General features: G+C 43.4%; 1 protein-coding gene across 3 annotated transcripts in view; it reads right to left on the reverse strand.

Annotated features, from left to right (window-relative positions):
• Positions 1 to 24,579, reverse strand: part of LOC126191505 (zinc finger protein 474-like) — a 385,398-nt gene that overhangs the window by 252,913 nt on the left and 107,906 nt on the right. For all 3 annotated transcript variants that reach the window (XM_049932398.1, XM_049932397.1, XM_049932395.1), the window contains one exon: positions 5,934 to 6,311. In XM_049932398.1, coding sequence (XP_049788355.1) covers positions 5,934 to 6,311 — 378 coding nt within the window. The remainder of the gene's footprint in view (positions 1 to 5,933; positions 6,312 to 24,579) is intronic.

Below are 24,579 nucleotides of genomic sequence, written 5' to 3' on the forward strand. Positions count from 1 at the left end.
TTCGAAAGCTTCTATTCTCTTCTTGTCCAAACCATCTTCCATGTTTCACTTCCACACATGGCTACACTCCATACAAATACTTTTAGAAAGACTTCCTGACACTTAAATCTCTACTCGATGTTAACAAATTTCTCTTCTTCAGAAACGCTTTCCATGCCGTTGCCAGTCTACATTTTATATCCTCTCTACTTCAACCATCATCAGTTATTTTGCTCCCAAAATAGAACACTCCTTTACTACTTTAAGTGTCATTTTCTAATCTAATTCCCTCAGCATCACCCGACTTAATTCGACTACATTCCACTATCCTTGTTTTGCTTTTATTGATGTTCATGTTATATCCTCCTTTCAAGATACTGTCCATATCGTTCAACTGCTCTTCCAAATCCTTTGCTGTCTCAGATAGAATTACAATGTCATCGGCGAACCTCAAAGTTTTTTTTCTTCTCCATGGATTTTAATACCTACTCCGAATTTTTCTTTTGTTTCATTTACTGCTTGCTCAATATACACATTGAATAGCATCGGGGAGAGGCTACAACCCTGTCTCACTCCCTTCCCAACCACTGCTTCCCTTTCATGCCCCTCAGCTCTTATAACTGCCATCTGGTTTCTGTATAAATTGTAAATAGCCTTTCGCTCCCTGTGTTTTACCCCTGTCACATTCAGAATCTGAAAGAGTGTGTTGCAGTCAACATTGTCAAAAGCTTTCTCTAAGTCTACAAATGCTAGGAACGTAGGTTTGCCTTTCCTTAATCTTTCTTCTAAGAGAAGTCGTAAGGTCAGTATTGCCTCACGTGTTCCAATATTTCTACAAAGTACCTAATGATCTCATCAGATACAGAGAGCGCTACAGACGTATAAACGGCAGAACAGGAAAGAGGTTAAGGCCTTCATAACGACAGATTATCTGCCATACATTAGAAATGTTTTCGCGAAAATAGGCAGAGCACTAAGACAACACAAGGTTAAAGCAGTCGTTCGTCCTGTAGTAAAATTCTCGGTGCATCTGCGAAATTAAACGACTTATAACTGCGCAAGCTGGGGATTTTATAGGATTCCGTGCGAGAAAGGCAAATCTTTTGTCGGGCAAATCGCGGCCCCTGTTCAGAAGCACATCATACAGGCCCAGAGATACGCTCGTCTTCTCCAAACTAGCAAATACGCTATTACTGAACACGGTATTTCTACTGCTCACTCCATGAATAACAGTGAAACGAAAATTTTAGTACATATTTCGAACATTTGGAGCACTGTCACTAAGGAACCTGTGGGAAAAAGACTGTCTGAGGAACTTATGAATCGTCACTGTGATTTCCAGGTACATATGGATGGCATCCTGCCATTGGAAAACTTCGTGTTCTGCGTACCCGACGTCGTTTTGAGATTTTGTCGAATGAAAGTAATCGATCTGATGTCGATAAGGCGAGTTTCCACCAATGCACAGAGTTAAATCAGAAGAGCATTCGGTCACGTAACGCTTGCGCAGAAACTTTCATGAGCACCACGCGTGCGCCACCGAGGTCTTAAATAGGGGAGTTCGGTATAATTTCGCCAGTATCGAAGTTAGCCAGTATACAACTCAAGATGCCCAGAAGTCTGTGACTCGAAATGTCGTGGCAGAAAGTTACCGACATCAGGCAGTTTGCCCGAAATTTCATGGGACAACATAAAAATGCACATCTTATTACGAGCAATGCTCGCTTGCTTCGAAGTATAGTCTATCGCAAGGTTCTGGAACACGTACTTGCTTTTTATGCGTCGAGTGAGTTTCGTCTACGGAAATAATGTAAAGTTGACTTCACAATGAGTGCATCAATTCTCAGGTTACAGAAGGGCAAGGATGTACGGTATCCAATAAGACAAAACCTGCTGATGAAAATACTAAGCTTTGGATTATGATGCAAGGAAAGTTAACTGCGCATCCCAGTCGTTAGTTTCTGTGGCAGGTGATACCAATGCCGAAGAAGGGAATGTACAGGTGTGTTTCTTTGCTCTCTTCCAAATTACATTATAAGATTTTAGTGTTTTGATGCTATTGGGGGAATCTACCTACTGACACCCAAATTCGCCACTGCATTGTTTCACAATCGCCTTGGCTGTTAAGTTTATCTGCATACTCAGTATTCCAGCAAACAGGATGCCGTACTGCTCAGGTGTAGCCGCCATCACGTCACGAAGTGTCGAAAGAGACACCAGGACAATGGATCGTTGTGTTAATGGCACCGCCGAAAATGATAAATGCACACGGGGCTAAGGGCGCATAATATTCAAAACAGGGTAAAAAGTTTTTTATACGATGAGTGCAACGCCAGTCATTATGCTAATACCAGTATACTCCACCAGCAGATATTTACGACCTACAGATACCTGACGAGGCCACTTCATCGGCAAACCCAAGGGCGCACTAAATGCAATGTTACTTTTCAGAACTTTCTGTTCTTCGGATTTCTTCTTTTTAATCAACTCGAAACCGAGTCACTATAATTTATACGGTATGTAGGCACACGAAACCCTAAGCGATCATCTTTACAAGTACGAGACTGTAAATTAAATGTAGCACGCTTTACGATTAATGTTTTCAGTATTCAGACATAGGTGCAACGTTTGAGCCGTTTTATTCCTGTAACTAATACATTTACACAAAGCATTGTCTATGCTTAAATTGTAATAGACTATTAGCCTTCGTGGAAAAAAGACGTAGCGAATACTGAAAGTCTATGTGTAAATTTACGTTCCCAGTAGTGTCGTTGTCAAATCTTAACAAGTACGAGGTGCATTCAAGTTCTAAGGCCTCCGATTTTTTTTCTAATTAACTACTCACCCGAAATCGATGAAACTGGCGTTACTTCTCGACGTAATCGCCCTGCAGACGTACACATTTTTCACAACGCTGACGCCATGATACCATGGCAGCGGCGAAGGCTTCTTTAGGAGTCTGTTTTGACCACTGGAAAATCGCTGAGGCAATAGCAGCATGGCTGGTGAATGTGCGGCCACAGAGAGTGTCTTTCATTGTTGGAAAAAGCCAAAAGGCACTAGGAGCCAGGTCAGGTGAATAGGGAGCATGAGGAATCACTTCAAAGTTGTTATCACGAAGAAACTGTTGCGTAACGTTAGCTCGATGTGCGGGTGCGTTGTCTTGGTGAAACAGCACACGCGCAGCCGTTCCCGGACGTTTTTGTTGCAGTGCAGGAAGGAATTTGTTCTTCAAAACATTTTCGTAGGATGCACCTGTTACTGTAGTGCCCTTTGGAACGCAATGGCTAAGGATTACGCCCTCGCTGTCCCAGAACATGGACACCATCATTTTTTCAGCACTGGCGGTTACCCGAAATTGTTTTGGTGACGGTGAATCTGTGTGCTTCCATTGAGCTGACTGGCGCTTTGTTTCTGGATTGAAAAATGGCATCCACGTCTCATCCATTATCATAACCGACGAAAAGAAAGTCCCATTCGTGCTGTCGTTGCTCGTCAACATTGCTTGGCAACATGCCACACAGGCAGCCGTGTGGTCGTCCGTCAGCATTCGTGGCACCCACCTGGATGACACTTTTCGCACTTTCAGGTCGTCATGCAGGATTGTGTGCACAGAACCCACAGAAATGCCAACTCTGGAGGCGATCTGTTCAACAGTCATTCGGCGATCCCCCAAAACAATTCTCTCCACTTTCTCGATCGTATCGTCAGACCGGCTTGTGCGAGCCCGAGGTTGTTTCGGTTTGTTGTCACATGATGTTCTGCCTTCATTAAACTGTCGCACCCATGAACGCACTTTCGATACATCCATAAGTCCATCACCACATGTCTCCTTCAACTGTCGATGAATTTCAATTGGTTTCACACCACGCAAATTCAGAAAACGAATGATTGCATGCTGTCCAAGTAAGGAAAACGTCGCCATTTTACGTATTTAAAACAGTTCTCATTCTCGCCGCTGGCGGTAAAATTCCATCTGCCGTATGGTGCTGCCATCTCTGGGACGTATTGACAATGAACGCGGCCTCATTTTAAAACAATGCGCATGTTTCTATCTCTTTCCAGTCCGGAGAAAAAAATCGGAGGCCTTAGAACTTGAATGCACCTCGTAACACTGCAGAAGCGTCCGTTGAAGAGCAATCGACAAAGTTGAATTAAAATCCAAGTCAACCGGAGAAACGCTTTGTTTCACTTAAACTCTTCATCTGTCGTCAATCGCAAGAAACGATTGGTAGTAGGAGTTACAAGTGAGTACTTCCAGTTGGGCAGCATTTTATATGATGTTTGTTGTCGAATACATTTTATGAACACGATTACGTCGCCGTTTAAAAGGATGCCGGCATTTCACTTTTTACCAGAAGTGTGGTGTTTATATCAAAGAGAATTTCTCTCGGCCATTCAAAATTATTTTTAACTAGTATTACTACCATTTAGACTAGTACGTCTTTCGCCTGTTTTGGTACAGTGTTCCTTTTCTTCCTACGTTGCGCCAATGTCACATCTCTTCTGCACATTGCAATTCTCATCACCAGCAATATTTCTCCCCCATTGTCGGTCTAACATTTCCTTGAATAGCCTGTCCTGCACGCATTGAACTATCTCACCAACATATCTCACCTTCCGTTCCGTCGTTCTGCGGCAACGATCCAACAAGGTTCCTATCGGTCATCTTCAGATGACAACTAGGAAACTTGTTGAAACGTTTCCGTAGAACGACGCCTTGACTCGGCTGACAGCCCGACTACCCGACTCATCCAGATTCGCCGAGAAAGCCTAAACTCACCTGTGGCATTCTTTTTTTTTTCCCTTGTACTGTTTTTGTCAGTTTGTTCGGCAGCTATTACAGCCAGACAAATAAATAATAATTAAATGAGAGAACTATATATCAAGAAGTATCAAAGAAATTCTCTGGGAGACACCACAAAAATCTCACTCAGTCTCGAAAAGACACATAGCGTGTAGTTCGCACGCGTGAAAAGCATAGGGGTACTTTCACGAATCAAATCAACATACAGGGTGACAATTAATGAACTATATGAAATAAAATCGTCTAACTTGTGAACGGTTTGCGTTGGGACGTTCAAACTGCACGGTTGGCCGCGGGGAATGATGGAAATTAATACGGTTTGGTTGAGCGCTGAAGCCCACTTTCATTTGGATAGGTTCGCCAATAAGCAAAACTGGCGCATGTGGGAGACTGAGAAACCGCATTTCGCGATCGAGAAGTCTCTTCACCCCGTCTGTTTCACAGTGGAATAGTTGTATTAACAGTTCATGCGGTTACTTTTGAAATAATAAACAGTTTACTTATTTTTCCCATCTGTCTCGTTTTAATTTGACTAACCCTTATATGTGAGATATTAACCATTTTAGTGTACTGGAGATTTTTAAGTGTCCCGGTAATGTATAAACGAGACCAGGAATAAAGGACGACTAACCAGACGCAAAAAAATAGTGGTTTTCATAAAACCTTGACCACTGTTTCGACGGATATAAACCCGTCTTCTTCAGAAGAACAGACCTTTGGCTCGTTCAAAACAACAACATGTCAAATAAATGCAAGCTGTTAGCAGCTCCCTCCCACTCCCGTCGTTTTGAATCTCGCAGTCGCACGTAGTGCGAGGGAGTTGCTAGCTCCCTGCACTTATTTGATATGTTATTCTTTCGAATGAGCCAAAGGCCTTTCCTTCTGAAGAAGACGTGTTTAGATCCGGCGAAACAGTGATGAAGGTTATATGAAAACCACCTTTTTTTCTTTTTTTTCCAACTGATTGGCCGTCATTTATTGCTTCTGCTGTGTGACCGTTTCAGCCATGTTCAATATATTGTATAATCGAGAGACGGGGTTTCAGCAGTAAAACCGGGGCAGTCCCGACTACATGGGAACACCTAGCAAGCCAGCTTGTGCCGCCGTGCGCCTAGGGTGAAGTGTAGGGTGAGATGCGCGCTCTGACCTGGAGGCAGTGTGGCTCGTGCAGCGGGTACGACTTGGTGCCGAACTCGCGTCCACACAGGTAGCACACCACTGTGCGGGGGCGGCCCGGCGCCCTCGGGGCGGCGGGGGCGTTTGCGGCTGCGGTGGCTGGCGTGGGGGCGGCCACGGGGGCGGACGCAGAGGAGGCTGGTGCTGCTGCGACGGTGACGGTGGCGGCGGAGGCGGACGGCTGCGGGCCGGGGGACTTGTCAGGCGCGGGGGCGGCGGCGGCGGAGCTCTGCTGCTGCTGCTGCTGGGCTGTCGAGGCAGAGCTGCGGAAGTTGATGGGCATCGGCTTCCGCACAGAGCTCTTGGGCGGCTGCGGCGGCGGCTGGGCCTGCGGCTGCGACTGCGCGGCCTGCGAAACGACAGACAGCGTCCACCACGAGGCTCAAGAGGCGACAGCAGCTTCAGAGAGCGGGGCTGCTGGACCATCAGCACCCTTACACGATATAAATAAAGACGACTAATTTTTTAAATCGGTCAAGTAGCTCTAAGGCAAGACAAGAACAGCACACTAACACGGCGCATTTAAAACAGCATACTGACCTAAGGGAGGTCATATTGTTGTTGAGGTCTTCAGTCCTGAGACTGGTTTGATGCAGCTCTCCATGCTACTCTATCCTGTGGAAGCTTCTTCATCTCCCAGTACCTACTGCAACCTACATCCTTCTGAATCTGTTTAGTGTATTCATCTCTTGGTCTCCCTCTACGATTTTTATCCTCCACGCTGCCCTCCAATGTTAAATTCGTGATCCCTTGATGCCTCAGGACATGTCCTACCAACCGGTCCCTTCTTCTAGTCAATTTGTGCCACAAACTCCTCTTCTCCCCAATTTTATTCAATACCTCCTCATTAGTTATGTGATCTACCCATCTAATCTTTAGCATTCTTCTGTAGCACCACATTTCGATGATTCTATTCTCTTCTTGTCCAAACTATTTATCGTCCATGTATCACTTCCATACATGGCTACACTCCATACAAATACTTTCAGAAACGACTTCCTGACACTTAAATCTATACTCGATGTTAACAAATTTGTCTTCTTCAGAAACGCTTTCCTTGCCATTGCCAGTCTACGTTTTATATCCTCTCTACTTCGACCATCATCAGTTATTTTGCTCCGCAAATAGCAAAACTCCTTTACTACTTTAAGTGTCTCATTTCCTAATCTAATTCCCTCGGCATCACCCGACTTAATTCGGCTACATTCCACTATCCTACTTTTGCTTTTGTTGATGTTCATCTTACACCCTCCGTTCAAGACACTGTCCATTCCATTCAACTGCTCTTCCAGGTCCTTTGCTGCCTCCGACACAATTACAATGTCATCAGCAAACCTCAAATTTTTTATTTCTTCTCCATGGATTTTAATTCCTACTCCGAATTTCTCTTTTGTTTCCTTTGCTGCTTGCTCAATATACAGATTGAATAACATCGGGGAGAGGCTACAACCCTGTCTCACTTCCTTCCCAACCACTGCTTCCCTTTCATGCCCCTCGACTCTTATAACTGCCGTCTCGTTTCTGTACAAATTGTAAATAGCCTTTCGCTCCCTGTGTTTTACCCCTGACACCTTCAGAATCTGAAAGAGAGTGTTCCAGTCAACATTGTCAAAAGCTTTCTCTAAGTCTACAAATGCTAGGAACGTAGGTTTGCCTTTCCTTAATCTTTCTTCTAAGATAAGTCGTAAGGTCAGTGTTGCTTCACGTGTTCCAGTATTTCTACGGAAGTAATAAAAAACAATAAACTGCTGCTAAAATCCACGATACACACAAGAACAGATGTGTTTAAAAAGAGACTACATCACTGTGGGTGGAGAAATAATCGATGACACGGCCACTCCGTAAGAGGCTAAAGTCTCCCTCAATATATTTTGGGATAGATACAATACAACATTTTAAAAAAAAAAGTCTGTATGTTCCATCAGAAAGGTCCGAATAAAATGAACTCTGTTTCGTCTTCATTTACACTCAGTATTTTTTAGTTGAAGCGTTCAGTTTATCCTCTAATGAAAACGAGAATAAAAAAGTAGTACTTCTGCTTCAGGCGCGTTATACTCTTGTCGTAAGAGTCACTACTGAAAAAAAAAAATCAGGTCAGTTAAGTTTGCTAGACTGCTCAGTCCTCATCTTCTAGAACATAAAAGGGGAGGTAGCACGCTGGGATAATGAATACAGTCAAATCCCGACCAAGTGCTCTGAAGTTGTTAACTACGAAATAACACAAATTCAATTTTGGTCAGATAATACCAAATATACGGGGTGCTTCACGATTCATGTTACACACTTTTAGCCGGCCGGAGTGGTCGTGCGGTTCTAGGCGCTACAGTCTGGAACCGAGCGACCGCTACGGTCACAGGTTCGGATCCTGCCTCGGGCATGGATGTGTGTGATGTCCTTAGGTTAGTTAGGTTTAATTAGTTCTAAGTTCTAGGCGACTAATGACCTCAGAAGTTAAGTCGCAAAGTGCTCAGAGCCATTTGAACACACTTTTAGAGGTTGTAGTAAGCCTAAGCAGATCAAGTTTCACTCAGGAACCCATGCCCGGAAACGTTATTCTACGACGCTAGAGAGCGTAGAAGTTACAGGCGCCTGCATATATATATATATATATATATATATATATATATATATATATATATATATATATATATATATATATAATTACGCCGGCGCCTGTAACTTTGAAATTTATTATGGAATATTGTTCTGACACCTCTGACTGTGGAATACATGTATTGGTACTGTTGTTGCTAAGATTGTTGGGCTGCCAAAGGAAAAAAAAAATCCCTAGTAAACACGGGCTCTAAAATTCCCACTTTAAGAGGTATGTCAGTCCCTGTTCACTGTACATTTTTTCTTGTTGTGGTCCATACTACCAACTCTGACTGTTGCTCACCCTACAATCTTAGAAACAACAGTACCAATACATGTATTCCACTGTCGGAGGACTCAGAACGGATTTAGCTTATAACTTTCGACTCGTTCGTTTCCGGCACAGGGACCCCTACCTCAAATTCACACACTTATCCTTTGCCATCATCCTAGGAAGTCTGTAGCATCATCACAGTGTCATCCCGTGTGTACATACACTTACAGGCGTCGGCGCCTATAATTATGATGCTTAGTACCGTCGTTGGCTGACGTTTCCGGACATGGGTTCCTATGTGAAATTTGATGTGCTAAGTGCCTTCTACAGCGTTTACAAGAGTGTAACATGAATTGTGAAAGGCCCTGGAGATGCTAAATCACTGACTATAGAAAACGTTTAGGGAATTCCAAATATCTTGAACAGTGAAGCCTCTGAATGAGATGCAATCAATGTAGAGCTCTGAAAGTGAATAGTAAGAACTTGACGATCGATTTGACATATGTCCCAAGAAAATTTTGGGAAAAGCTGTGGTTTCCAGCAGATTTGGCAGTAGCCAAAATATACCGTTTTCATAAAAAGAAAAATATTTTAGAAACTGGGAACTACACTGGAATACAGGAATACTAGTAATACGAGGTTTGACTGAAAAGTAATGCCTCCACCTTCGTAACTCTGCAACAGTTGGCAGTATTGGTATGTGGCAGGTACTGGCTTGTTCCCTAGCCTCTTCTCTACAGCTCCAGTTGGCGGGAAGCCTTAGCATTGAACGGTTGTGTTGTTACAGAGTAGCCGGCCGGAGTGGCCGAGCGGTTCTAAGCGCTTCAGTCTGGAACCGCGTGACCGCTACGGTCGCAGGTTCGAATACTGCCTCGGGCATGGATGTGTGTGATGTTCTTAGGTTAGTTAGGTTTAAGTAGTTCTAAGTTCTAGGGGACTGATGACCTCAGTAGTTAAGTCCCATGGTGCTCAGAGCCATTTGAACCATTTGTTACAGAGTAAAGTATGGAACCCTGAGCAGACGGTCGGTCAATGCGATTTAAGCAATGTGCAGTAATTGAATTGTTGGCATCAGAAGGTGTCACCCTAAAGGGGACTTGTTTTTAATGGTAAGGTTTATCGGACCAAACTACTGAGGTCATCGGTCCCTAAGCTTACACACTACTTAATCTAACTTAAGGGGCTCCGGAACGCCCTATACTTGCAATGTTAAAATAACGCTTATAAATTATATCTTTCCTCACAAAGTATTTGAGGTAGGAAGTTGAACTTTTTACAGATTATTTATTGGAATATGGGCTACAACTTAACACAGGGATTTTACAAAATTTTAGTTCAGTTATTAAAGATGATTTTTTTTCAATTGTAATGAAAGTTCACAACATTTCTTTGCAATTTTTTATTTATAAATTCAAAAATATAAAGTTTTTTGGAAAAAGGCTGTGTTAAATTATGCAGAAGGTACTGTGTAACATTTACTGAAAGTTTGAAACAAATATGTTTGGAAGATCCTTAGAAAACATGTAATTAGTATGAGAAAATAAAAGTTTTGGGAATCGAGCGACAAAGATTGGATTAACTTTTTAGTGCATTCCAGGTCCATAGGATGGATTATCTTCATCCTCTGCAAACTCCTCCTCCAGCTTCCTCTTGTTCCTCCTCCTGTTTACTCTTGCTTGTATTTCTAGACTCTTTACAGCCCTGTCTGCAGCCCGAAGGCGTTCCTTGTCTAAAGCAAGCATCGCTCGTACCATGTTAGAATGTTATTATTTACAGTAATAACACATACCTTTGGCTTTCCAACATTTCTCCTTTTCTTACAAGCCTTCAGAGGATTTCTAATACTTTACTTTTACTCATTATTATACTTCAACAAAACAGAGACTCAAGAAACAGAATTAATTACGAATATTTTCGAGATAACGACAGAGTAAATAAACATGAAACAATCGACAATAACACCAGCGATATATATTGAACCATCACAGGTTAGCCACAACACATACTTTATCTCACATCACTAAAATGTACCTGTTGAACACGGACGTTAATAATAACACCATTTGACAGCAGTTTAACAGCGCCACAGTGGGTCACGCCCATGTAGAACACATTTCAAAAAAAATTTAAAAATAGTTGTAGTCTTCGGAATTGAATAAATTATATATCTATTAAAAGGTAATAGTCTGCAGATTCAGAAAACGCAAAAAAGGAAAAATTGAGCTTCTCATGATTTTGAGCCTTTCCGGAGCCCCTTAAACTAACCTACGCTAAGGACAACACATACAACCATGCCCGAGGGAGGACTACGAACCTCCGACAGGGGGAGCCGCGCGGACCGTGACAAGGCGCCTCAAACCGCGCGGCTACCCCGAGCGAAACAAAGGAGATTCAGCAGAGAGTGGGAACAGTTTATGGTGGTTGTGTTGATGTGAGTACTGTGCGTCGTTGGGCTAGTAAGTTTAAAGATGTTGAGGCGTGAACATCTGACCTGTGTGACAAACAAAACAACGCAGATGGTGTTATCCATGTTGATTTCCTTGATCATAGAACAACAATAAATTCAGAGCGTTACATCACAACACTGCGAACTCTGAAACGACGGCTAACAAGGGTCCGAACGGAAAAAGGAAATGTTTTCCTGCAGCATGACAATGCCAAACCACACACTCCACGTGCTATAAAATGACTAAGTCGTAGCTGGTACCTGAATATTGGTTGCTGCCTCCTTGAATGATCAGCTTCTGCACCAGTTGGTGACGTATTATAATTTGGAGCAAGTTATTGTTCTCTAAAGTTTAAAATACGGCTCTGTTAGTTACTTGGCCGTATTGCGGATAGGTTTGACCCCAAGTTTTCGTAGCTTTTCATACCTAAGGGACCACTGTTGTAAGCAAATAAGATCAAACAGCAATCTGCTTTTCGTGAGAAAAGGAGATCGCTTGGCTGACAAACTTCCTTCAAACTACACGTCCTGCAAGTTCAAAATTGGTCAGTGAAGTTAAAAAAATGGTTCAAATGGCTCTAAGCACCATGGGACTTAACTTCTGAGGTCATCAGTCCCCTAGAACTTAGAACTACTTAAACCTAACTAACCTAAGGACATCACACACATCCATGCCCGAGGCAGGATTCGAACCTGCGACCGTAGCGGTCGCGCGGTTACAGACTGCAGCGCCTAGAACCGCTCGGCCACTCCGGCCGGCGGTCAGTGGAGATCAGCACCATACTATTGTACAAGAACATAATCCAATTACTGTAATTGAGAAATTATGAAAGGGTGGTTACTTATTGAATGAAAACTATAGAGAATACATTTCTTTCCCTGTATTTTAGTGAACTTCGTAGACTTACAATTCTGTCGATAGATAGACGGCGACGACAATGAAGTTCACCTCCTTTTCCGAAAACAAGATATTTCTATTCTTCACTTCCAGAAAATTTGTATACATAAATGTTCGGCAACTCTTACGCATACTTTACTCGATTTTAACACTAAAATTTCAATTTTCATTAAATATAACAATACGTTCTGAGCGACGGCCTAGCAACACGTCCTCTTTTCACAAGATACAGATAACAGTCCTCTTTTTTTTAATAAATCAATTGTCTTTTTTGAGAGTCCATACTCAATGATTCACGAGTACTATCGTTTCGGGGATTGCGCGCTTAAGAGTTTCTTGCTGTCCAGCTGCGCTTCACTTCACTTCAAGTACTTTTTGAATCACATTTACATTTACGGTATTTTTAACAACATTACTGAGCTTCTCAGAATAAAATCAGGCACAACTTCGTTAAAAAAAAAAAAAAAAACAGTGAGGCACACGTAACATTAAGTGACACCACAGCAGAACTTCAGAGACTGAATCTCACCACCGTACGACATCCTCCATACAGTCCAGATTTAGCACCGTCTGACTTCCGTGTGTTCCCGATAATGAAAGACGATCTGCGACGACATCATTATGCTTCTGATGAAGACGTTGACAGAATTGTGAGACTGTGGTTGCGGAAACAGATTGTCGACTTGTTCCGTAACAGCTTCAGAAAACTTTTTCATCGTTGGCAGAAATGTATCCATTGGCTGGTGATTATGTGGAAAAGTGAATATTGGTAATTAAACATCACATTCTAAGGATTATTTCTGCGTTTGATTTATTAAAACATTCCCATCCGAACCCAGTTAACGAAGGTGGAGGCATTACTTTTCATTCAAGTACTGTTTCATCAACTGGAAATGCGAAGATAGAAGAATCCGTATTGATCTTGCTGTTCCATAACGTAAACAGCAAATGGTGCTTAGAAATGCAAGGAGTAATCCGAATGCACGTGAAGTGTAAAACAAAAGAAGACAAATAGTTTACGTGCTGTTTGTAGATAACAAACACGCATATAGCAGGTTTACACCCATATCACAGGTTTTTAGAAACAGCATCCATTTAGAAACAGTACATGTACAAGCACAGCAGCAAAACTATTGCGCCCTGGTCTGACTTTTAAGACAAAATCACAGATCTGCCAGAGATGGGATATGTGGTACTGGCAGTGATGCTGACTCAGTCTGCCACATTGCCACTGTTGCTGGAGGAAGTCACACGAAGGAAACACATGACCTCATTTCCCGCATAAATAGCGGACGCGAGGAGAGGTCAGTCCCCACTATTGACCGCCCATGTTTTGACTGTAGCTAGTCTACCCTTATACACTCCTGGAAATTGAAATAAGAACACCATGAATTCATTGTCCCAGGAAGGGGAAACTTTATTGACACATTCCTGGGGTCAGATACATCACATGATCACACTGACAGAACCACAGGCACATAGACACAGGCAACAGAGCATGCACAATGTCGGCACTAGTACAGTGTATATCCACCTTTCGCAGCAATGCAGGCTGCTATTCTCCCATGGAGACGATCGTAGAGATGCTGGATGTAGTCCTGTGGAACGGCTTGCCATGCCATTTCCACCTGGCGCCTCAGTTGGACCAGCGTTCGTGCTGGACGTGCAGACCGCGTGAGACGACGCTTCATCCAGTCCCAAACATGCTCAATGGGGGACAGATCCGGAGATCTTGCTGGCCAGGGTAGTTGACTTACACCTTCTAGAGCACGTTGGGTGGCACGGGATACATGCGGACGTGCATTGTCCTGTTGGAACAGCAAGTTCCCTTGCCGGGCTAGGAATGGTAGAACGATGGGTTCGATGACGGTTTGGATGTACCGTGCACTATTCAGTGTCCCCTCGACGATCACCAGTGGTGTACGGCCAGTGTAGGAGATCGCTCCCCACACCATGATGCCGGGTGTTGGCCCTGTGTGCCTCGGTCGTATGCAGTCCTGATTGTGGCGCTCACCTGCACGGCGCCAAACACGCATACGACCATCATTGGCACCAAGGCAGAAGCGACTCTCATCGCTGAAGACGACACGTCTCCATTCGTCCCTCCATTCACGCCTGTCGCGACACCACTGGAGGCGGGCTGCACGATGTTGGGGCGTGAGCGGAAGACGGCCTAACGGTGTGCGGGACCGTAGCCCAGCTTCATGGAGACGGTTGCAAATGGTCCTCGCCTATACCCCAGGAGCAACAGTGTCCCTAATTTGCTGGGAAGTGGCGGTGCGGTCCCCTACGGCACTGCGTAGGATCCTACGGTCTTGGCGTGCATCCGTGCGTCGCTGCGGTCCGGTCCCAGGTCGACGGGCACGTGCACCTTCCGCCGACCACTGGCGACAACATCGATGTACTGTGGAGACCTCACGCCCCACGTGTTGAGCAATTCGGCGGTACGTCCACCCGGCCTCCCGCATGCCCACTATACGCCCTCGCTCAAAGTCCGTCAACTGCACATACGGTTCACGTCCACGCTGTCGCGGCATGCTACCAGTGTTAAAGACTGCGATGGAGCTCCGTATGCCACGGCAAACTGGCTGACACTGACGGCGGCGGTGCACAAATGCTGCGCAGCTAGCGCCATTCGACGGCCAACACCGCGGTTCCTGGTGTGTCCGCTGTGCCGCGCGTGTGATCATTGCTTGTACAGCCCTGTCGCAGTGTCCGGAGCAAGTATGGTGGGTCTGACACACCGGTGTCAATGTGTTCTTTTTTCCATTTCCAGGAGTGTACAACATCAAAAAATGCTTCTTCCGTTCCTCTGCCGATGATTTTGAGGTTACCGTTTCTTTGGCTCCTGTTGGTACACTGTTTCGGCCACGGTGTGGTTCGTAACACGTATGCCACCAACACACGGCGCCTTCTGCAGAAGGCGTGGCCCACGGGCGGCACCGGCGAGATCTGCGGCGGGCCAGTACAGTGTTCTGTTTCGACGGCGAGCAGCTTTACCTCGGAACGTACGCTAGCTTATTACTGTATGGAACGTTCACGTTTTTCAGACTTGATTCAGTTTATCTCTGTTTGACCACCTCTGTGTGTCTGTATTTGTAGAATACTGTGTCAGTAAAAGAAATGGATAGTATACTGCTCTCCAAAAGTTAGGGAAGAGCTACACAAAAGATGAATAAAAGTACGCGAGCATGTAGCCTTAGGTTTCCTAGCCGTGCACAGAAGCGTTACGCGACAAAATTAGTAAAACAACGGGAGAGTAAAATTTTTTCTATGTTCAAAACAATTAGCGTTACTCAGCTACGCGAAAGTGTCGCCAGCCGAGGAGCCTAAACATTTCAACACTGTTATTGGATCAGGCAGAGTAGCCACCTCGCCGCTCTTAAGAGAGTCTGGGAGGAACTCAGCGGAAAATGGCTGGAATAGTGCAGACAGTACTGCCTTCGTTACTTCCGTAGAGTTACACAAGAGACACTAGGCAGGGCGCAACAACGTCTAACGAGACTTTGACCAACAATAAGCACTAAAGACCCTGTACAAATTCTGTAAGCAAATGCAGCGGAACTGAGAACCGCTGACAAATCGGGAAGAACAGAATCAATTCGGTCATTACGAATGACGTCATACAGCAGAGCCTCTCCTCGGCGACATAAATACTCCAAACCCACTAGTGTTTGGCACTCGTTCATTAGCATCGATGGCGTTCACGTCGTTTGCGATACCATGCCTCTCATACAACCACAGTAACCAGTATCGCAAATTTCCCTTAACCTACGGCTCAAATAAGGCAACGATACCAGATGTCGTTAACCCCCCCAAGACACACACATAAAGAAGCCATACAAAACGTTACAGCAAATTTCACTTAACCTACGTAATTCAAACGAAGACAACGATATCAAATCCCCTTCACCACATCTATCTAATCAAACACAAATCAAAAAGTTCTCACTTCAAATAAATTTGCCTTCCATAAGAAACTACAGTTTCCCAAAATGTGTACTTAACAACCATAGCCAACTCCAAATTAATCTAGACGGGCCACACACACACACACACACACACACACACACACACACACTCACACACACACACTAATCACTCCAAAAATCTCCAGCACCCAAATCATACCAAGAATCCACTGCACCCAAACCATCCCCAACTCACCACCGCCCACCCACCTATATCCATCTTCAATAAAGCACTCAGATAAAAAATCGAATACAACAAACGCTAAAAAACCTAATTATACGCCTAGGAAGAACTTGAATCTTGGACAACGAACTAGCGACGAAAAAGGGAAAATGACATTTAGATGTTGCAATGTGCAAGGTATCTCCACAAAATTTAAAATATTACCAACAGAACCTGACAGGTTAGAAATGGGTGTTGTCTTATTCTCTGAGACCAAGAGGAAAGGCAAAGGAGAAGAAGAACTCGGTAAATACTGCCAGAATTCCTGAGGATAGACGTTGACTGTGGATATTGTATCAAGTCACAGTCCCTTTGACTGTTCAGAGATGCCACTAAATCCGCCCAAAGAAGTAAACAACCATCCGTGAGCAGCGCCTATTAGACGGAGGGGGTCCAACAGCCGATCAGTTCCAGACATTCCACCAGGAACGAGGCACACGGCTCGTGTTGTCTGTAGTTCAACCATGCCTAGACGGTCAATACCGCGGTTCTGTCGCGTCCGCATTGTTACTTTCTGCCAGGAAGGGCTCTCAACAAGGGAAATGTCCAGGAGTCTCGGAGTGAACCAAAGTGATGTTATTTGGACATGGTGGAGATACAGAGAGACAGAAACTGTCGATGACACGCCTCGCTCAGGCTGCCAAAGGGTTACTACTGCAGTGGATGACCGCTACCTACGGATTATGGCTCGGAGAAACCCTGACAGCAACGCCACCATGTTGAATAATGCTTTTCGCGCAGCCACAGGACGTCGTGTTACGACTCAAACTGTGCGCAATAGGCTGCATGATGCGCAACTTCACTCCCGACGTCCATGGCCAGGTCCATCTTTGCAATCACGACACCATGCAGATGGGCCCGACAACATGCCGAATAGACCGTTCAGGATTGGCATCACGTTCTCTTCACCGATGAGTGTCGCATATGCCTTCAACCAGGCAATCGCCGGAGACATGTTTGGAGGCAACCCGGTCAGGATGAACGACTTAGACACACTGTTTAGCGATTGCAACAAGGTGGTTGTTCCCTACTGTTTTGGGGTGGCATTATGTGGGGCCGACGTACGCCGCTGGTGGTAATGGAAGGCGCCGTAACAGCTGTACGATACGTGAATGCCATCCTCCGACCGATAGTGCAACCATGTCGGCAGCATTTTGGCGAGGCACTCTCTTCATGGACGACAATTCGCGCCCCCATCGTGCACATCTGGTGAATGACTTCCTTCAGGATAACAACATCGCTCGACTAGACTGGCCAGCATGTTCTCCAAACATGAACCCATATAAACATGCCTGGGATAGATTGAAAAAGGCTGTTTATGGACGACGTGACCGACCAACCACTCTTAGTGATCTACGCCGAATCGCCGTTGAGGAGTGGGACAATCCGGACCAACAGTGCCTTGATGAATTTGTGGATAGTATGCCACGACGAATACAGCCATGCATCAATGCAAGAGGACGTGCTACTGGGTATTAGAGGTACCGGTGTGTACAACAATCTGGACCACCACCTCTGAAGGTCTCGCTGTATGGTGGTACAACATGCAATGTGTGGGTTTCATGAGCAATAAAAAGTTTGGAAGTGATGTTTATGTTATGTTGACTCTATTCCAATTTTCTATACAGGTTCCGGAACTCTTGGAACCGAGGTGATGCAAAACTTTTTTTGATGTGAGTATGTATGTATTTGGAGCGGGACGTCCAAAGCGGTAGGAGCCAAATCAGGAGTCTCCATTATGATAAAGAAAGCATGGAAAAAGAGACTCACAAATTGGGAATTTATTACTGAACGTGTTTTATGGTGGAAATGACTCTATTTTCCAGGGAAGTTGTAATTATTACTACAAGAGACCAGGAGGAAGGTACTCTCTGGACAACCCTCAGGGAGATTACAGAAAAAAATCCCGAGGAGGAAGCAACTGATTATCATTGGGATATGAACGGAGGAGTAGGAATTAGAGAACCACGTACAATATTGGGAAAACATGGAAAGACAGAATATAATGACAATAGAGAACGATTGATTGAAATTTGTGAACAGTTTGATCTGAAAATTACCAACACATTTTTCATACACAAGGATATTCATAATATTAGAGAAATTCGTTCTATAATAGATTATATTACCATTAGACAGACAAGTCGTTTCAATGCAGCAGATGTTAGATCTTATAGAGAGGAGCCCAGTGCGGATCACACCATTAACTAGCAAAAATGAAGAGCTTTTGACCATGGAAGAATGCAAAGAAAAAGATGGGTGTGAAATCTTATGGGACTTAACTGCTAAGGTCATCAGTCCCTAAGCTTACACACTACTTAACCTAAATTATCCTAAGGACAAACACACACACACCCATGCCCGAGGGAGGACTCGAATCTCCGCCGGGACCAGGAAGAATGCAAAGAATGATACTAACAACACTAGAACGGACTGTGTTGAGAAAGCTCAAAATCTGCATTTCAGTATTGACAGCCTACAAAATGAAAGTACACGAACATTCCTTGCTGCCGGAATGGAAAGGACATTGGAAGAATCATTTGAAGGAAGTACAGAGGAAATTTATGAATACATAAAAACCAATGTTATAAATAAAGCAACAGAGGTGCTGGGCATACAGGGAAACAACCACAGCTGTACAGCATAATGATGGTCGGAGGAAATAGGGGTGGAATTAAAGAAAAGAGGAACGCATTCAACCAGTGGTTAAATAATAAATTGGAAACAAGAAGAACAATCTACAAGTGAAAGAAGAACGAAGTGATGAACAAAATAAGGATAGTAAAGAATGAAGCATTGGAAAGGATATGTGCCAATGTCAATAGCAAACTAGGATTTGGGAGAGCGAAAGAAGAGTGGTCAGTATTAAACGGGCTTCGACAAGAGACGAAAGCCAAAACCAATCTTCAACTGATAACACCAAAGGAATGGGAAGAATATCGCCGTAAATTATTAAATGCGGATAGAGAAGAATATCTGGAGGAAGGAACAGTGGAAGGAAAGGAATAGGAAAGGGCGGAGATCGAAATTTTAGAAAGTGAGGTGAGTAAGGTATTAAGAACAGGGAAGAATGGTAAGTCAATAGGCAGTATCAATCTGGAGTCCTTAAAATATGGTGGTGACAAAACTGTGAAACTAACAACACGGTTATTCAGTAAAATGTGACATGGAGATTCAGTACTCAAGGAAATGAACCTGGGATACATTAATATCATGTATAAGAAAAGACATCGCAAAAGCTGCTCGAACTATCGAGGAATTTGTGATATAAGCACATTAATGGGAACTTTTTGGGAAAATAATTAAAAATAAGCTGGAAATAAATTTTAAAACCCAGGAAGAACAATGACGCTTCACAGCTAGTAGATACTGCATAGATCATATTTTCACATTACGACAGAACTTAGAGAAACACAGGGAAAAATAAAAAAAACATACGATTAATTTTTATGGGTTAAGAAAAAGCATATAATACTGTCCCGGGAAAAATCCTTTGGAGAGCATTACACATGGCGAACAGAAAGGGTCCTTTAATTAAAATAATATGTACAAGAAGTACATAAAGATAACATATCTCAAGTGAGAAATGGTAATACACTTTCACAGAAATTTAGAACAAGCAAGGGCGTCTTGCAAAGCTACCCCATGTTAGTAACGTTATTTAAAGTCTTAAAGAAAGATATGGTCTCGTAAATGCAATTGGATGTGGCTAGAAATTAAAGATGGAGTTTATTTACATCACCTACTATTTGGTGGCGATCAAGTAGTAATAGCACAAGGTGGAGAGGATACAAATTATAAATGTAATCAGTTAGCAGTGGAATACTGAAACTGGGGATCGAAGATTGTCAGAAAACAGAAAACCTCACTAATGATCCAGATGACGTATGTATAGAGGGAAAGAGAATTAAGAAGGTCAATACTTCCTGTTATTTGGGGCCCGTTTTAGAGATGGAAGCAAAATCAGAGGTAGAAATTAATTAAAAAAGATTAACAGTGGAAGAAAGGTCACTGGGATGCTCAACTCAATCTTATGGAGCAGAAATGTAATAAACCGAACCAAAAGAATTTTATATAAATCGATACAAGAGAGTATAGTCATGTAAGAGGTGTAGACATGGACTACTAATCGAAACACGCCAAAAAACTGCAAACAGTAAAAATAGACTTCTTGAGAAAAGAAGCAAGAATTTCTCGAAAAGAGAAAGTAAGAAACGAAGAAATAATAAAAAGAATGGAAGTAAGAGAAAGAATATATGACGTGGTGGATAGAAGGAATGGAAGTAAGAGGAAGAATATATGATGTAGTGGATAGAAGGAAGTTACAATGATACATCTACATCTACATAGATACTCTGCAAATAACATTTAAGTGCCTGGCAGAGGCTTCATCGAACCACCTTCACAATTCTCTATTATTCCAATCTCATATAGCGCGTGGAAAGATGAACACCTATATCTTTCCGTAGAGCTCTGATTTCCCTTATTTTATCGTGGTGATCGTCCCTCTCTATCTAGGTCGGTGTCAACAAAATATTTTCGCATTCTGTGGAGAAAGTTGGTGATTGGAATTTCGTGAGAAGCTTCCGTCGCAACGAAAAACGCCTTTCTTGTAACGATTTCCTGCCCAAATCCTGTATCATTTCTGTGACACTCTCTCCATTATTTCGCGATAATACAAAACGTGCTGCCTTTCTTTGAACTTTTTCGATGTACTCCGTCAGTCCTATCTGGTAAAGATCCCAAAGCGCGCAGCAGTATTCGAAAAGAAGACGGACAAGCGTAGTGTAGGCAGTCTCCTTTGTAGGTCTGTTACATTTTCTAAGTGTTCTGCCAATAAAACGCAGTCTTTGGTTAGCCTTCCCCACAACATCTTCTATGTGTTCCTTCCAATTTAAGTTGTTCGTAATTGTAATACCTAGGTATTTAGTTGAATTTACGGTTTTTAGATTAGACTGATTTATCGTGTAACCGACGTTTAACGAGTTCCTTTTAGCACTCATGCGGATGACCTCACATTTTTCGTTATTTAGGGTCAACTGCCACTTTTCGCACCATTCCGATATTTCTTCTAAATCGTTTTGCGGTTTGTTTTGATCTTCTGAGGCCTTTATTAGTCGATAAACGACATCGTCATCTGCAAACAACCAAAGACGGCTGCTCAGATTGTCTCCCAAATCGCTTATATAGATAAGAAACAGCAAAGGGACTATAACACTACCTTGGGGAACGCCAGAAATCACTTCTAGTTTTACTCAATGACTTTCCGTTAATTACTACGGACTGTGACCTCTCTGACAGGAAATCACAGATCCAGTCACGTATCTGAGACGATATTCCGTAAGCACGCATTTTCACTACGAACCGCTTGTGTGGTACAGTGTCAAAAGCCTTCCGGAAATCCAGAAATATGGAATCAATGTGAAATCCCTTGTGAATAGCACTCAACACTTCATGTGAATAAAGAGCTAGTTGTGTTTCACAGGAACGATGTTTTCTAAACCCATGTTGACTATGTGTCAATAGCCCATTTTCTTCGAGGATAATTCATAATGTTCGAACGCTATATATGTTCTAAAATCCTGCTGCATATAGACGTTAACGATATGGGCCTGTAATTCAGTGGATTACTGCTACTACCTTTCTTGAATGTTGGTGTGACTTGTGCAACTTTCCAGTCTTTGGGTACGGATCTTTCGTCGAGCGAACGGTTGTATATGATTGTTAAGTATGGAGCTAATGCATCAGCATACTCCGAAAGGGACCTAATTGGTATACAGTCTGGACAAGAAGACTTGCTTTTATTAAGTGATTTAAGGTGCTCCTCTACTCCGAGGATATTTACTTATACGTTACTTATGTTGGCAGCTGTTCTAGATTCAAATTCTGGAATATTTACTTCATCTTCTTTTGTAAAGGCATTTTGGAAGGCTGTGTTCAGTAACTCTGCTTTGGCAGCATTGTCTTACAGGCATGTAAGAGGATGGAACTAGTCTGGATAGAGAAAATTATCTTGGAATGAGAACCGGAGGGAAAGAAGAGAAGAGGACGACGCCCTATGACCCCTGGCACTAAAATGTACAATTAACTATGAGAAGACGTGGCGCTGAGGAAGAAGATACACGAGATCGAAACACCTGGAGGGACATCCTGAAGAGATAAAATAAGATCTTATGTAATAATTTCTAGATATTTGTTATATTGGAGAAAAACCGTTAATAGAGAAAAAACTCAATAAATAAAATATAAGACATGCACCACAAAAACAAACAAAACCGACACACACACACACACACACACACACACACACACACACACCCTCCTCTAAACTATTCCTGCCTCCGCGTTGGTTCCTCATCCAGCCCAGACACAAAGAAGAAAAAAATAAACCAACAGAATTTATGAAAGCTTGAAACGGATAAAAATTATGAGGCGCACTTATCCACCAAAAATACTCATCAAGATGATAACATTCAATTCCAAATTATGATTAACAGTCAACTGAGTATATCCCCTATGCCACAAATCCCTATACGAAGAAAAACAATGCGAAATAATTGCCGACCCCTGCTCAAGATATTGCTCAATTAATCCCACCAAAACCTGTCTAATTCACATACCCACAACGCTAAAAACCACATTCAAACTCTAGCCCCCGAAAACGATACCCCATTATACCCATGTTCCCACAGACCTGTCCACCCTCCCATGTTTCGCCGTATCAAAGTGTTACTCAACAATCTTAACACACGCACCCGGACCCCCCAAAAGATTGGTTGGTTGGTTGGTTGGTTGTTTGGGGAAGGAGACCAGACAGCGTGGTCATCGGTCTCATCGGATTAGGGAAGGATGGGGAAGGAAGTCGGCCGTGCCCTTTCAAAGGAACCATCCCGGCATTTGCCTGGAGTGATTTAGGGAAATCACGGAAAACCTAAATCAGGATGGCCGGACGCGGGATTGAACCGTCGTCCTCCCGAATGCGAGTCCAGTGTCTAACCACTGCGCCACCTCGCTCGGTCCCAAAAGATTCCCTATACTTAATAAATTTAGTGCGTACGTCCCAACAGAACGAATACAAATCTAACATACACCGCTTACGCCGGTCTCATGCACATACAACCGCAACGGATAACAGTAACACCAACAGTAACTTGCACGCACATCATCACAAAAGGCCAACCGAGATTGTTCGAACCAGGAATCTCTTATTATCGATTCCATACATTCTCTTTCCACATCTCCAAATATAAAGGTCCCCTGTCCGAGACGGAGAAACTCGGGCCAATCTCGTGAGTTGGCCTCATTGCCGGCACCTCATACATTCGGCAATGACCCCAAGCAACTGCAAAATGGTATAATACTATGCATACCTTTCCCCGTAAGTGCATCAAGCGCCATAAAACTTAATTTAACAGTCGGACCCACACCTATAAACAAACAACAAACACACGACCCTCAATCTCAAAAGCAAAAAACTACAAACGGAAACGGGCACCTCAAATACTAAAAACAAACAAACAGCCTATAAATTACGGCCAGAACTAAAAATACTTACTGACTAGCCAATAGCAAATTCCCAAACCGAACCGTACTGCAAACAAGGAGACATTCAAACAACTCCAAGGCAAGCATTCAGGATTGCATACATCGACACACCAAACACATGATCCCTTACAACTAAAAACCAAATTGCCAACACAAACATCCGCCACTGTAGTGCGTCACCGCTTACTACAACCGTAACGACACGCCCCTACAAAAACAGTTTATTTCAAATACGCCAGACCTCCGTGACGTCACACAAAACAGCAGAGTTACGTCACGGGTCAAAACCGACGAGTGGAATTTCGGGTAAATAGAAAAATGGCTCTGAGCACTATGGGACTTAACATCTGAGGTCACCAGTCCCCTAGAACTTAGAACTACTTAAACCTAACTGACCTAAGGACATCACATACATCCATGCCCGAGGCAGGATTCGAGCCTGCGACCGTAGCGGGCACGCTGTTCCGGACTGTAGCGCCTAGAACCGCTCGACCACTCCGGCCGGCCGGGTAAATAGTTACGGTACTTTTTCATGATAAGAGTTCCGATTTGCAGGGATATAGTCCTAATTATTATTACAGTCTCCACTTCAGTAGCTTAGCAAAAGTGTACTTTGTGATACTAGCTTCGATTTATTTACGATAAACGTGTTTGATAAATGTATCTCT

This window comes from Schistocerca cancellata, chromosome 6 (assembly GCF_023864275.1).
Source record: "Schistocerca cancellata isolate TAMUIC-IGC-003103 chromosome 6, iqSchCanc2.1, whole genome shotgun sequence".
Taxonomy (NCBI): Eukaryota; Metazoa; Arthropoda; class Insecta; order Orthoptera; family Acrididae; genus Schistocerca; species Schistocerca cancellata.